This window comes from Sinocyclocheilus anshuiensis, unplaced genomic scaffold (genome assembly GCF_001515605.1).
Source record: "Sinocyclocheilus anshuiensis isolate Anshui unplaced genomic scaffold, SAMN03320099.WGS_v1.1 scaffold288, whole genome shotgun sequence".
Classification (NCBI taxonomy): domain Eukaryota; kingdom Metazoa; phylum Chordata; class Actinopteri; order Cypriniformes; family Cyprinidae; genus Sinocyclocheilus; species Sinocyclocheilus anshuiensis.
This window is the reverse complement of record NW_015558570.1, coordinates 430,014-444,045: the sequence shown is the minus strand read 5'-3', so window position 1 is coordinate 444,045 and position 14,032 is coordinate 430,014. Positions and strand designations below refer to the sequence as shown.

General features: G+C 38.0%; 2 protein-coding genes across 3 annotated transcripts in view; one reads left to right on the top strand and one right to left on the bottom strand.

Annotated features, from left to right (window-relative positions):
- The window catches only part of LOC107679581 (POC1 centriolar protein homolog B-like), a 33,063-nt gene extending 26,264 nt beyond the window's left edge, over positions 1-6,799 (bottom strand). Inside the window, exons 1-9 of the mRNA XM_016475169.1 lie at positions 6,701-6,799; positions 6,458-6,629; positions 6,200-6,379; positions 6,009-6,116; positions 5,811-5,926; positions 5,574-5,707; positions 4,099-4,167; positions 3,864-4,016; positions 3,058-3,135 (exon numbers count right to left, since the gene is read on the bottom strand). Coding sequence (XP_016330655.1) covers positions 3,058-3,135; positions 3,864-4,016; positions 4,099-4,167; positions 5,574-5,707; positions 5,811-5,926; positions 6,009-6,116; positions 6,200-6,379; positions 6,458-6,603 — 984 coding nt within the window. The 5' untranslated portion in view covers positions 6,604-6,629; positions 6,701-6,799. The remainder of the gene's footprint in view (positions 1-3,057; positions 3,136-3,863; positions 4,017-4,098; positions 4,168-5,573; positions 5,708-5,810; positions 5,927-6,008; positions 6,117-6,199; positions 6,380-6,457; positions 6,630-6,700) is intronic.
- A 4,652-nt stretch (positions 6,800-11,451) lies between these two features.
- cep41 (centrosomal protein 41) overlaps positions 11,452-14,032 on the top strand; it is a 7,769-nt gene continuing 5,188 nt past the window's right edge. The window contains exons 1-5 of one of the 2 annotated variants that reach the window (XM_016475161.1): positions 11,452-11,606; positions 12,115-12,178; positions 12,257-12,304; positions 13,107-13,168; positions 13,637-13,703. In XM_016475161.1, the coding sequence (XP_016330647.1) occupies positions 11,574-11,606; positions 12,115-12,178; positions 12,257-12,304; positions 13,107-13,168; positions 13,637-13,703 (274 nt within the window). In that variant the 5' untranslated portion in view covers positions 11,452-11,573. The remainder of the gene's footprint in view (positions 11,607-12,114; positions 12,179-12,256; positions 12,305-13,106; positions 13,169-13,636; positions 13,704-14,032) is intronic. The other variant, XM_016475160.1, reaches the window with a different exon arrangement.

The window sequence follows — 14,032 nt, the reverse complement described above, 5'->3', positions numbered from 1 at the left end:
TGATTAGTTCAACTGTTAATCTATGTTAATTTAAGTACTAATTTTAAAGCACTTGAAAATGCAAACATTTTAAATATATATACTTTCCACACACTCTGTTTATAGGACCCAAATTATGTTATGTGTCTTTAACTACTATGTACTAACATTTAAATTAATCATTTGATATAATGCACTTATTACATACATGTTTTACATTGTACTTTTATTAAAAAAACTGTATGTAATTACATTTATATTTAATTTCTGTAAATACATCTAGATTTTTTGCAATACAAAATGAACACATTGTACCAAACAACTCTTTTTTTTTTTTTTTGACGTAAGTACATGGTAATTATAGACAACTAATTTAAAGTGGGACCTATTTATTTTGTACAAACATGTGATAATTCATCCTTGTGGAGCTTCAAGGATAATTAAATTTTACCATATAAAGAGCACAAATGACTTCACTTTTGTTTGGGCATCCCATTTGGATTTGATTTATAGCTAAATTGTAGAATGGCTTCACATCACACTTCCTAAGCTGCTGAACTGTGCTGAATATCAGCATACTGTTGAAGAATTTATTTAAATACTACTATTGTGGTATGTATGGTCATCAAAATTAAAATTATTCATAATAACATTTTAATATTAAAATAATTAATTCTGTATTGTACTTAAATAATTAAAATAATATATAAAACAACAATTATTATAATTTTTGCTAATGATTACAATTATGACAAAACAGTAAAACAATATTTTTACCATACACAAAGTATCGACAACTACCTCACCATGTGATACAAGTTTCAATATATTGTGATTAATTTTTGTAATTGGATTCCGACTAACTCAATCTCTTTTGCACTGTACGAATGCTCAAAGAAACAAACATATCGATGCAAGTGAGAAAAGATATAAATATATTGATACAGAATATTTTATATTATTTAATAAAAACATTTTTACAGCTTTTATTGACAGTAGAACGTTTGCATGAACTGCTGAAAAGCAGTGGGAGAGGGATACAAAAAATGTACGCAACTAACCAATGCTAACCACCAGACCTAGCAGTTCTTTGACGCAAGCTAATACTTGTCTGTGACTTGAGTGCTCTCGGGTCATTTGGGTCGTGGTCCTTTCGTTGCTATTCAGATGCCTCTGGACTTGCTCCTGTTACCTATGCATGGCAGACCTAATGCATCAGGGAGTCAACAAGGGCCAAGATGCTAAGAAGTTCCACCAATTGAAGATCGCATCACTGCGCACACACACACTCTCAAGCTGAAAGGAATCCAGAGAGAGCCAGTCAAGAGGAAGTGATGGCAGGAAGCGGCACACAAAATAAGCGCCATGGGTCATACTTCTCTCTGCCGTCCACTTCCTCCCGTCTCTGCTCCCACGCACGCAAGGCAGGGAAGCAGAATGAGGAAACTCTGTCCTAAGGGACTGTGGGATGCTCAAGGCCAGATAGTGACAGGATTTCCCTGAAAATGTACCCTGACAGGTCGGATTCGGGAGGGCATCCTGGACTGGACTGAGCCAACGTTGTTAAGTGTGAATAGAAAAAGTGAACACGTGCTCTATGGCTAATTTTTCCTAGTCAACTTTCATCCAGAAGAGCAGTTGACTAGTCAGTGGGTTAATGTTTACCTTATGTGAATGACTCGCCATGTACCATGCAGCTTTGGCAGCCTTTTTTGTTTCTGGCAAGAGGCGGTTCACCCAATGTAGCTTGATTCACAAACAAATGACTCCTATGAGCTGGTTCTTTTAATGACTAGTTTAAAAAGACAAGTTACCAGTTCAAAATAGTCTGAAACACTACCCTGTGTAATTTACAGCATTAGCAGAAAGCAAATGTCTTTCATATCTCATCATAACAACTGAAATACACCCAAATTATACAGAATCTAATCAAACTGAATAAATCAGAACTGAATTTAAAGCTTGTGAATCAGAATCAAATCCAGATGGGACTTGCAAAAACATGAAGGTGGTTAAAGACACATTGCAACACTAGCTAGGACTTAGCGCAGTGACACAATTGTCACCATACAGAACAAATGCACATGATCAATAACTAGTCAACACATATCCAGTGAGTCTAGTGGCAGAACTAATCGACTAGTCAATGAGTGTGCCGGTGTCCAAGCCGGACAATAGTTTTCTCTATGCAGTACAGTGTGTACAGACAAAAGGGACAAATGGAAGAGAGGGAGAGACAGACAGTGAGTGAGAGAGCTAAAGTCACAGTGTGGAGGAGTCTATTATTAGTCTATGGCTCCAGCGGCAAAGTGAGGTCACATCAGAGCCCAGCTTTTGCGTGTGCTCGGTGTGTTTTTGTTTTCACGCTCGAGCTACTCTACACAGCCAGAATCACTGCGCTTCAAAAAAAAAAAAGAGCGAGAGAGAGGGAGAGAAAGGGCCAGAAAAAGAGATTTCCTGTAAACACGCGAGGCACCCAGTCTGTTGTGCGCCGTCTCGCAGCATTTCCTCAATCCGCTTGTAAAGCAGAAAGCGCAGCATTTTGCACGGAAGCACGACGACATTCCCATAATTCGGATCAGAACAAGGCACGCAGTAAATTAGAAAGGTTTGAAGAGCTGCCGGCCACACAAACAACGCCTGTTGAGCTGAATATATTAAACAATCCAAATTTTTAGTTTTTTTTTTTTTTTTTGGAAAATCTGCCACAATAAAGTCTTATTCGCTATAATTATACAGTGGTGTTCAAAAATCTTAATATCAGAATAGCAATTTAAATGAAATGATTTTCAATGTGGTCTCCGATTTTTAGAACCCACTGTATTAGAAAGTGAACAATATTTGCCAGAGAACATAAGTGGATGGAGTAGTAATAATAATGTTGAAAATACTGATAAATTCTGATGAAATTAGGAGTGATTATTTAAAAAGAAACATGACAAAAGAGTGTCAGTGACTGCAGTGACAGCACACTGTTCAATAAGGGCTCAACATTAGCTGGCCTATATTTCCCCCTAGTGGTTGGACTGAAACGCTTCTGACTACATTAATGAGTTCCTGTCAGAGTTCAGATCTTACCGCTGTGGAGAAAAGAACACGTCCCACTTCAACCACCTGAGGGTCACCAGACTGAGTGTCAGCAACAATGGGATTAATCTATTAAGGAAATAATAGCATTGACACCAATATGCATTGCAGGTGATCCCACCCACCCGACACACAGCTTCTTTAGTTTACTTTACTGAAGGACAGCTTCATCCATCAGGCTGTCAGGAAGCTGAACTCCCTCCCGACCTTGCCCCCCCTCCCCTCTTTTGCCCCACGCACCACTGAACTCTGACCCTCTGACGGACTCTCCCACTCCCCCCTCCCAAATACACACACACAGTCACTTTAATCAGTGTAAATAAGCTCTTTTGCACTACAAATCATTATATCTGCACTGTTGTTTACTTCACTGGTTTGCACTCTATCTGCCATGTGCCGTGTGCTGCTTTATATATATTTTTTTATATATTTTTTTACATTTTACCTTATTTGTATATTTGTATAGTTGTATTTTATACTTAATCTGTATATCTGTATTTATGTTCTACTGTTAGTGTTATCTGTATGCACCAAGGGTCTGAGAGTAACGCAATTTCAATTCTCTGTGTGTATGTGCTGTACATGTGGAAGAATTGACAATAAAGCAGACTTGACTTGACTTGACTTAAGTGATTATTACAAACATGAATGTAGTGCGCACGTCACAGAGCTAACATACTGACTGAAATGTACTGGTTTGATCTAGAGTTGACGCTGTACCGACCCCCGAGGGGAAAATCAGTACTGTTTGAGAAACACGTGGGTATTGTGGTAGCAGTGCAGTTGTGGCCACTGACCTCTACTGTGCCATTCTGAGCAATGTGTCGGTGAGGTGATCGAGGGTAAATGTCCATCAGGTGTGGAGGTGGATCTGGAGTGACTCGTTTGCTATGCCTGCTCAACAGAACTCTGTAATTCAGCAAATCGAAGTTGGTCTTCCACATCAGAACCTGAAACCCAGACGATCACAGGCATGAGTGATATCTGCCTGATAGTGATTGGATAGTAAAACAATCATTAGGTCACAATTACCTGAGAGTCAGCACCTCCTGAAGCAAACAGATCTCCATCTTGTGAAAACGCCACAGCCAACACTGGACCCTGAGAACAGGGGGGAAAAAGACACTTTATGGCCTTTCCTCTAAAGATGGGGTGTTTAATCCAGGACTGTAGGACTAAATACACATTGAAGGAATAGTTCACCCAAAATGAAAACATGTCATTCTAAACCGGTTTGCTGTTTTTTTCACTAAAACTTTACAATAAGGTCCAATTAGTTTACATCAAGTAACATTTACTAACATTGAGAAATACATTTGTTACAGTATTTATTAATCTTTGTTAATATTAGTTAATAAAAATACAACTGTTCAGTGTTTACAGATACAACTTTTGATTTTAATAATGAATGCTGAAATTAACATTAACTAAAAATAATAAATGCGATTTCAATTTTTCCTTTCTCTTTGGAGCGTTACAAGCTCTTGGTGCATAAAGAAGATCTGTAAAGTTGCAAAGACTAAAGTCTCAAATCCAAAGAGATATTCTTTATAAAAGTTAAGAGTCAACCACACCTAAAACTGCTCGTTCTAACAGGTCCAGCCCGGGGTCGTCACATGTGGTTGCCGCAAGCCCACCGGACGCGCCGTTCTCAAGCCCGCCCGCCTCCGCTCACTCAAGCCGGCCACCACTCACTCTAGGCCTACAGCCTGTAAGGGGCGTAACATTTCCGTCACACGCTTGAGGTATTCGGCCAATCACAACGCACTGGATAGCTGACCAATTAGAGCACACCTCCCTTTTCAGACCGATGAGCTTTGTAAAGATAGACGCTTTTCAGAAAGGCGGGGCATAGAGGAGAAACGATAATGTACAGTATGTGGAAAAATTATGTGTTTTTTCAACCTTAAACCGCATAAACACATTTCATTACACAAAATAATGTTCTTTTTAGCAACATCATATGACCCCTATTTATTTATTTCGATTTTTTTTTTATTATTATGCAACTCTTGCTATTCAATGACAGTTTATGATCATGTCTGTAAAGCTCCAAAACTGGACAAAAAAAATAATTAATTAAATAATTTAATTAAAAAAAATAATAATTTATTTGGAAAATTGTCTTTAACTTTACCAAACATAAGCGATCAAATATTACCTGTCAAATTATGTAGCATTTAAAAAATAAACTGAATAGTTTAGGATTTTGAAAAGTGAATATTTAATTTTTAATTCTTAATACCAAAATTATATTTGAAATATTTTAAATTAAAATAAAATAAATTAATTGAAAAAATTGGAAACAAAATCTTAATGTTCACTTATGGCAAGAATTGTGTACATTTTTTTTTTTTTTATTGTCCTTTGTGTCCCACTGAAAAAGCTAACAGAATGTTTGTATGAAATGACATGAGGGTGGTGACAGAATTGTCATTTTTTTGGATAAATTCCTAATTGTTTCAGTTGGGTTTCAAATTTGAACTCTATTAGCAAGAGGGTGACACCTTGTGGCCGTGAAGGGTGTAAATAAGCCTCCCCTCCAGTAGGTCCAAGATCTTCATTGTACTGTCGCTTGAACCACTGATCATATAGTTTCCAGATGGATGGAAGGAAAAGCAGTTGACCCCTGCACTATGAACTGCAAGACAAATGCAAGTTAAATGCTTTAAAACAAGACTAGTCTCTGAGACTATTTAAAACAAATGACCATGTATGATGTGAAACAATCTCTTTTCTACTACCTCTGTAATGTTGTATTAACTTGTTTGTACGAATATCCCAGATTTTTAATGTGTTATCCGCTCCTGATGATGCAATGCACGTGCCACTGGAATTGAAGTCCACAAATGTTGCTGACCTAAACAGACAATTTGAAATATCAGTAATCTTGAACCCAAAAAACAAAGATTCAGAAAAAAACAGCAATACTCAATTCTCACCCTCCGTAGTCTGTGAAAATGTTGATGCACTGACGTGAGGATGTATCCCAGAGGCGAACTGTCCTGTCATCACCACAGGAAGCAACAAGACGACCATCTGGTGAAAACCTGATAGGGACAGACCAAGCAACAGTGAGAGAGATCCCACTTTATGTGACAAAACCGGAAAGGTTGCACGCATAGTCTCATACCTCGCACAGCGCACCCAGTTGGTGTGCTGGTTGAGAGAGTAGAGGAATTTCTTCCGTTCAACACCCCACACTTTCACAGACTTGTCATCTGAGGCCGTGACCAGCCTTTGACCATCGCTAGAGAATTGAACGCTTCGAACGCTCGCTGTGTGGTCTTTAAACACAGTCGACTCGCCCTTTCTGTAATGCACATGTAGAATAACGCATTAAGATAAATAATTCATTGAAACTCAAAAGAGGGCATCCGTTCACACTCACATGCTGGGTGTCCACAGTCGAACTGTCTGGTCTCTGGATGAAGATGCCACTAAGGAACCACTTGGAGAAAAATGGACTCCTGTAATGATATCTGTGTGACCCACAAATCTGAATGCTCTGGCTTTAGGAGTGAGGTTCCAGATCATAAGGTTCTTGTCACAGGATCCAGTAGCTGCAAGAGAAGTTGCAAGTGGTTAAACTGGGATCTTCTCAGACTGGAAAAAGATGATAAATATGACATACCAAGCTGTTTATTATTGGGGCTGAAATCGGCACAGGAAACAACATCTTTGTGACCTTTAAAATGTCTTTCAAGGGTGGGATCCTCCTGAAAAGGATATTGTAGAAGAATAAGGTGGAAAAATTTGAAGTCCAAAAGTCTGGCAGAATTAGAATGTTTATTTTTTTAATTTTTTATTTTATACAAGTGTATTGTTTTTTGTTTTGTTTTTCAGTACGATTGATATTTTTAACATAATAATGTGAGTGAACATTCTTTTAAAAATTAAAAAACAATTGCTTTTTTAGATTAACTGATTGATAATTTGGTATACCAAATTCTACAGCATTCTAATTAATACTAATAGTATTCTAATTTATTTCTATAGCATTTTACTCTACAGAAGAACACGGTAATGCATGATAATACAATGGTATATTTTCTAAACATCATGATACGTGGTGCATGTTCAACAAACGATGGTAATAGTACATGTACAAAATACCATGATGGTAGTAATATGTCTAAAACTAAGCTAATTCTATAGTGCTTTTGTTAGTGCTAATGTAGCAGGTGTTGATTATAAATTGGTTTATTGTAAATTCAGTCAAAATCCTTATGTTTTTCTGTTGGTAAATAATGTATATATATATGTGAGAAAAGAAAAGAAAAAGATTTATTTTAGTTCTTTACGAGTTCCGTGCGCGTCGCCGTTGTGACGTCACTGGCGCGCTGCGCGCTTTTGCTTCAGTCCGCGGGAGGTCTGAGCAGAGCGAGGTATGCATTTTGTTCAGTCTTGTTCAGAAGAGTGTTCAAAGGGAAATCATCACCAATTACTTGATCAGTGTTTTGTTATGATGTGCAAATGAGTTAAAGAGTATTCAAAGGGAAATCATCACCAATTACTTGATCAGTGTTTTGTTATGATGTGCAAATGAGCTACATGAATATGTTACCTTTTTCTTAGAACTGAGTTTAAAGCTGTTTTAACCTGCAAAAGTGTAGTTTTAACCGAGAGAATGCAGTGTGACGTTGTCAGCGTGAAAATTAGCCTGTGAAAGTTAGCCTATGAAGCGTGGCTGCTGATTTATCTTTTTTTGTGTGAATGTTTAGCAGGAGAGCTGCAGTCTTTAGCCTCCTTGTTAGTGCGTCTGCCTCCCATGCCGGAGACCCGGGTTCGAGACCCACTCGGAACGAGAACGAGGTGTGGCGATGAGGACCTGGGAGAGAGGGGTTACATTGGTGCCGTGACCCGGATCCTTCAGAAGGATCAACGTCAGATTGACCGCCGGATGTTGCTGAGTACTGCATTTTTCATTGCGTGGGCTGGGTTGGACTCTTCTTTTCCTGACTAATCTGCTGGAGAGAGGTACAAAGACTGAGTATTGCGAAACACCAGTAAAAAAAAAAAAAAAAAGGACTACATAATCTTGTCTAGTGGAGACCTACAGAGACTCAAGTTTTTTTCTTCCTTTTTTTATTTTTATTTTTTTATTTTCTCCATTTCAAAAAAAAAATTTCATTGTCATATTGTTACAAATATTTTTGTAAAAATGTCATATACTTATGTTGTTGAGGATGCTCAGGATGATGCAGACATTGGTGGGGGGAGAGGCCAGTTCTTTAGAGATATGGCTCATGCACCCGGAGCTATGGGTATTGCTGACTCTCCAGTGTTTTGTTCCACACGCATAAAAACTGAGCATCAGGTTCCCAGGTCAGACACAACTTCCACTGACTTAAGTTACCTTATTACACAGTTAGCTCATGAAATAGGACAATCAATTTCAGCACAGCTAATGAAGGGAAATTAAAAGGAGGAAAAAGTAACTAACAGCCAGAGTGTAGGTCTAGAACCACTTGTCTCAGATACCCCTGGGTGAAGACAAAGCCAGGCCCATCGCTTTTGCAAGCAAAACACTTAGTACCTCACAGAAACGATACCCGGCTCACCGTGTTGAATTCTTGGCTTTAAAGTGGAGTGTTTGCGAGAAGTTTAGTCATTGGCTTAAAGGAAACACGTTCACCGTATGGATGGATAACAATCTGTTGACATACATAATGACTAAACCAAAGCTAGACGCCTGCGAACAGCGCTGGGTTGCAAAGCTAGCCTCTTACACCTTTGAGATACGACACATAGCAGGAAACAAGAACGTGGTGGCTGATGTTCTTAGCCGCGATCCTTTTACAAAGACAATCAGCCATAGGTTGCTCTATGAACGGTATAAGTGTCTGCTATCTGAGGCTGAAGGAGTTAGTGAGGAAGGGATCCAGGACACATTCAGACTGAAAGTTCAATGTCACCACCAGGAGTCAGAGACTGACCCGAGAAATGTCCTTCCAATAGTGAGTTCAGGTATTTGTGATGTTGGCGAAGTTCATGCCCTCTGTGAAGCTTATAACAAATGGGAGCTGGCAGCAGAGTCCCGAGCAGTGCAGTTGATCCAATCTGTTCAGCAGTTTGCACCATCTAGTCTAGACACGTTACCAGAACTCTCCCTGGAGGAACTCCAACAAAGACAGGAACAAGATCCTAGCATATCCATGGCTGTTCCTTTTGTGATTCGCAGAAGAAGACCTTCCAGACGGGAGAAAGCAAACCTCAATCCAAGTGCACTTTTTCTCAGTAAGCAATGGGAGAGACTTACGTTCTTGAATGGCATACTCTATAGGGTAATCAAAGACCCAACTGGTAAGCAGAAGAGATATCAATATGTCCTTCCCCAGAGTCTTAAGGCCAAAGCGTTGAATGGCATTCATGATCTTGCTGGACACCAAGGTCAAGCAAGAAAGCTTCATTTAGCAAGGCAGCGGTTCTATTGGCCTAAGATGGAGCAAGACATCAAGTCCTATGTCAAATGTTGCCAAAGATGTATTCTCACTAAATCACCTAAACCATCTGCTAGAGCCCCATTGGAGAGTATCAGAACTTCAGCACCCATGGAACTGGTATGCTTGGATTTTTGGAATGCAGAAGACTCTAAGCAAAACTCTGTTGACGTGTTGGTAGTTACGGACTACTTCACAAAATTAGCCCATGCATTTCCGTGTGCCAATCAGACAGCTAAGCAGGTGGCCAGAAAGCTGTGGGATCACATTTTTTGTGTTTATGGATTCCCTGAACAAATACACACCGATCAAGGTTTTTCTGTTGGTAAATAATGTATATATATATATGTGAGAAAAGAAAAGAAAAAGATTTATTTTAGTTCTTTACGAGTCGGCGTTGTGACGTCACTGGGGCGCTGCGCGATTTTGCTTCAGTCCGCGGGAGGTCTGAGCAGAGCGAGGTATGCATTTTGTTCAGTCTTGTTCAGAAGAGTGTTCAAAGGGAAATCATCACCAATTACTTGATCAGTGTTTTGTTATGATGTGCAAATGAGTTACATGAATATGTTACCTTTTTCTTAGAACTGAGTTTAAAGCTGTTTTAACCTGCAAAAGTGTAGTTTTAACCGAGAGAATGCAGTGACGTTGTCAGCGTGAAAATTAGCCTGTGAAAGTTCGCCTATGAAGCGTGGCTGCTGATTTATCTTTTTGTGTGTGAATGTTTAGCAGGCTTGATTGTACAACGAATAATTAACTGCATGTTTTCTGCTGATGCAGGTACAGTTTCTTATGTGTTTTCATAATTTCTCTGTGTGTTCAAACTTGAATTGGTTTTCATGTATATACAAAATGCTGGAAATGTTGAATTCATTAAGTGAAGTCTTTTCTATAACACATCTTCTGCATATGTAGTTATGTTGAATTTGAAGTGATCATTAGTTGCTACTATTTTCTTTATATTATTTCTTCATCTTGTAAAATATGAAATTCTCTGTATTGTGAACTCTTGCTTCAGTCCGCGGGAGGTCTGAGCAGAGCGAGAGCACTTAACATAAAAGGCAACTGAACCAGCAGACTGACTCCAGTGTTTATTCCACACCCCACATCACAACGCAGAGGGGTAGTCGAGCCGTGAAGGGCTGAACCGGCTACATTAGTTCATTGTATAGTTTTTGGTCAATCCGAACAAATATAGCCAATATACTGTATGTACCCCCATATACAAACGTAAACACAAAACGTTCCAGCACAGTTCGCACAGAGCTAATTAACCCAACAACTGATGTCCATATTCGCATTTTAAAATGTTTCTGATGAGTCCTTACCATTACAGACACCATTATTCCGATAAAAGTCCAAAAAGTTTCTGAATTTGGTACAGTTTGGTCTTGGATTTACAAGTAAATAAGTGAAACTCCTTCATGTTGAGCCACTTCCCATCTGTCAAACCAGGCGCGTTTCAGCTAAATCACCCTCAGAATCATCGAGTCAGCGTGGCTAGCCGAAAAATTAACCCCAAATCCCGTTTCATTCTAAATATTTACATGTAGAGCCCTGTTTGGACTGACAAAATACTAATTTGGACATATAAACGTCTGCACCAACGGAAACCGCTAATGTAACCCATCCTAATGCAACAGAAGGCGTGCTGGGATTAAATCTAAAATTTGCAAGCTTGTCTTGCAAAGATTATACTGTATGTAGAGCCAGTGAGTTAATTTACATATCCCAGCCAAATATTTTAAACAAATGACTTGTGAAATTACTGGTAAAATACATATCGATCTGCAAAAGATTTTTATAATAATAATAATACGGTCAACGGCTCTCTGTCACTGCACAGTTGTAACCATAGGATAAAACAGCATTGGAAATAACGCCGTTGCTTAGTAACAACCCAAACGGTAAACTAGTAGAACTCAATATTGAGATAGTAAGAACGCAGTCACTGATTGGATCATCAAATCAACGGACCAATCAGTAAAGGCGTTGCTCAAAGAGGCGACGCTTTTGAGTTTTGATTTTGGAAGCTAACGTTAGCCGCCGAAGCTCAGCTACTGGAAGATGTCGGTGAAGCGGGGGATTGGCGACTCTGAGGTCAGTGGTTTTATTTTTATGCAAAGTGCAATTTGCAAAACGTGATGGTTACTAATTTAAAAGCTAGCTCAGGGATTTGTGACATGGAAAGCTGCGGTTTAAAGGGAATGTGACACCGGTGCTGTTGCTCCTCTGTTGCCATCACATACATGCCTGTCTGCCTGACCATCAACACCAGTTTACGGCTGATGCTTTCGTGTTGTATTAATTTGTAACAATGCCTATCAATAAATTAACCTTCTGTCTAATCTAATGAATGTTATTAGAGCTTACGGTGGCTTTTATGAACACTGATGATGCTCTATTAAATTCAATGTTTGTTTCATAGAGATCATGTTCTCAGATGAGCCACTGCCAGTGTTTAACCACCGGTTACACTGATCCCAAAAACAAAACAGACAAAACATTCATTACTTTAGTTACCACTCATTTTATAATAATTATCGTAGTTACGCAATGCATTTATCTGTAGAATGCTTTCTTAAAATTGGTGGTACTTTCCCCCCAGTATTTAAAGAAGAGGATTCCACAGAATCCAAAATATCAACATGTAAAAACACGACTTGATACAGGTATTCACCTTTTGTGAAATCATTTTTGAATATCCATTGCGATAAAGTATATGATGATTAACCTAGTTTATTTTCTAGGCTCCAGCCTGACAAAGTACATGGAGAGACTAGAGGAGGCAAGGAAAAGTAAGTTATAAATGAAATAATTTCAATATATTATAGTGGAGAAATATATTTGATAAATAAAAATGTCATGGTGCATTTACTTGAGAAGTAAAGGGTGATTCTAACTAACATTTTTTTACAATTGCAGACATTTGAAAAACACATCTCAGTGGTGTATTTACATTAAAAAAGTAATTACAAAACAGTGCAGAATGACACAAAAATGCATCTTGTGTGAACAGGCACTTAATGACTTGTTTCAGCTATTTTGTCTCCAGATACGCTTGTCCTACTGATATTTACTTACTTGATAAGGAGAGAAAGTCTCCTTTGTCCACATTGGTCATCTTGTTACAGGTTCCTTGTGATTTCTCAAGGATAAGCAATCCTTTCTTCTTTTGGCTACATGAGCTGAGGATGGTGATTGTACAGTAGATTACAGTAATTCCTCTGTCGAGGCTGTCTGTAGTGAAACTGAGATACATAACCTCACCGAGTGGTGTCACTTGGCATCTTACAGTGGGTTTGGTGGTGAGGCTGGACTATGGATTCTTGCCAAAGATATAAAGAGATGTTGGCAGAGCTCGCCTCATTTTGTAGCAGCAATTGGCGTATTAAAGTCCAGTTTAGAGAGTTTAACCAGTATGCAAATGGAGTTTGATATTTTGGGAGTGAATTTAAGTGATTTGTCTTTAAATGAAGATGAAGTGAGAAATTGTAAAACTCAGGATCCAGGTAAAATGCATCTAAATTGTTGCAAAATTTTTGTTCAGCAGCTCTGCATAATTTGAAATGCATGCTTATTATGTCCTGTTTTTTCCAGACTACAGATATAGGAAGGACGAGCTATTTAAAAGACTGAAAGTGACTACATTTGCACAGCTGGTATGTGAATAATAAATTAAATAAAGCATAATCTTTACTTTCAGTTGTAGTACTGTAAAAACACTATTTTTGTGAAATATTATTACAATTTAAAATGACTGTTTTCTTTTTAAATATAATTCTGTATGTAATTTATTAATGTCATGGCAAAGATGAATTTTCAGCAGCCATCTGTCACATGATCCTTCAGAAATCATTCTAATATGCTCATTTGCTGCTCAAGAAACATTTCTTCTTATTATCAATGCTGAAAAGAGTTGTGCTGCTTAATACTTTTGTGGAAAAGTTTGATTTCATTCATTTGAAATATTTTTTGTAACATTATAAATGCCTTTACTGTGTCATTGCTGAATACGTTTTCATTTCTTTTACAAAAAATCTTTGACCACAAACTTTTGAACAGTTGTATATTTTAATATATTCCTGAATATATGCCTTTATATTTTATATGTCTTATCTTTTTTTCAGTTAATCCAAGTTGCTTCAGTGTCAGATCAGAATGACAACTTTAAAGATGAAATGGCGGGATTAGAAGGTAGAGTTTCATTTCTCTTTTATGTTACTTTATTTGTTTTTATTAGTAATTTTTGCTGACATTATTATTATTATTATTATTATATTTGAATTTGCTTATATTTAGGAACAATGATTTGAACAAAGCCCTATCCCAAATAATTAAACTTAGCAACCATTCATAGCACCCTAACAGCCACGTGTTAACTCAGGGCACTTTAGTACAGAGCCCCTAACGTGACACTGATGGAACAAAATATAAGATGGGAGAAAAAAAATATTATATCGCAATGCTTTTGTGTTGCTCACAATACTTTTGCGTTCACTCGAGTAAACATTTTTTTTACTTGC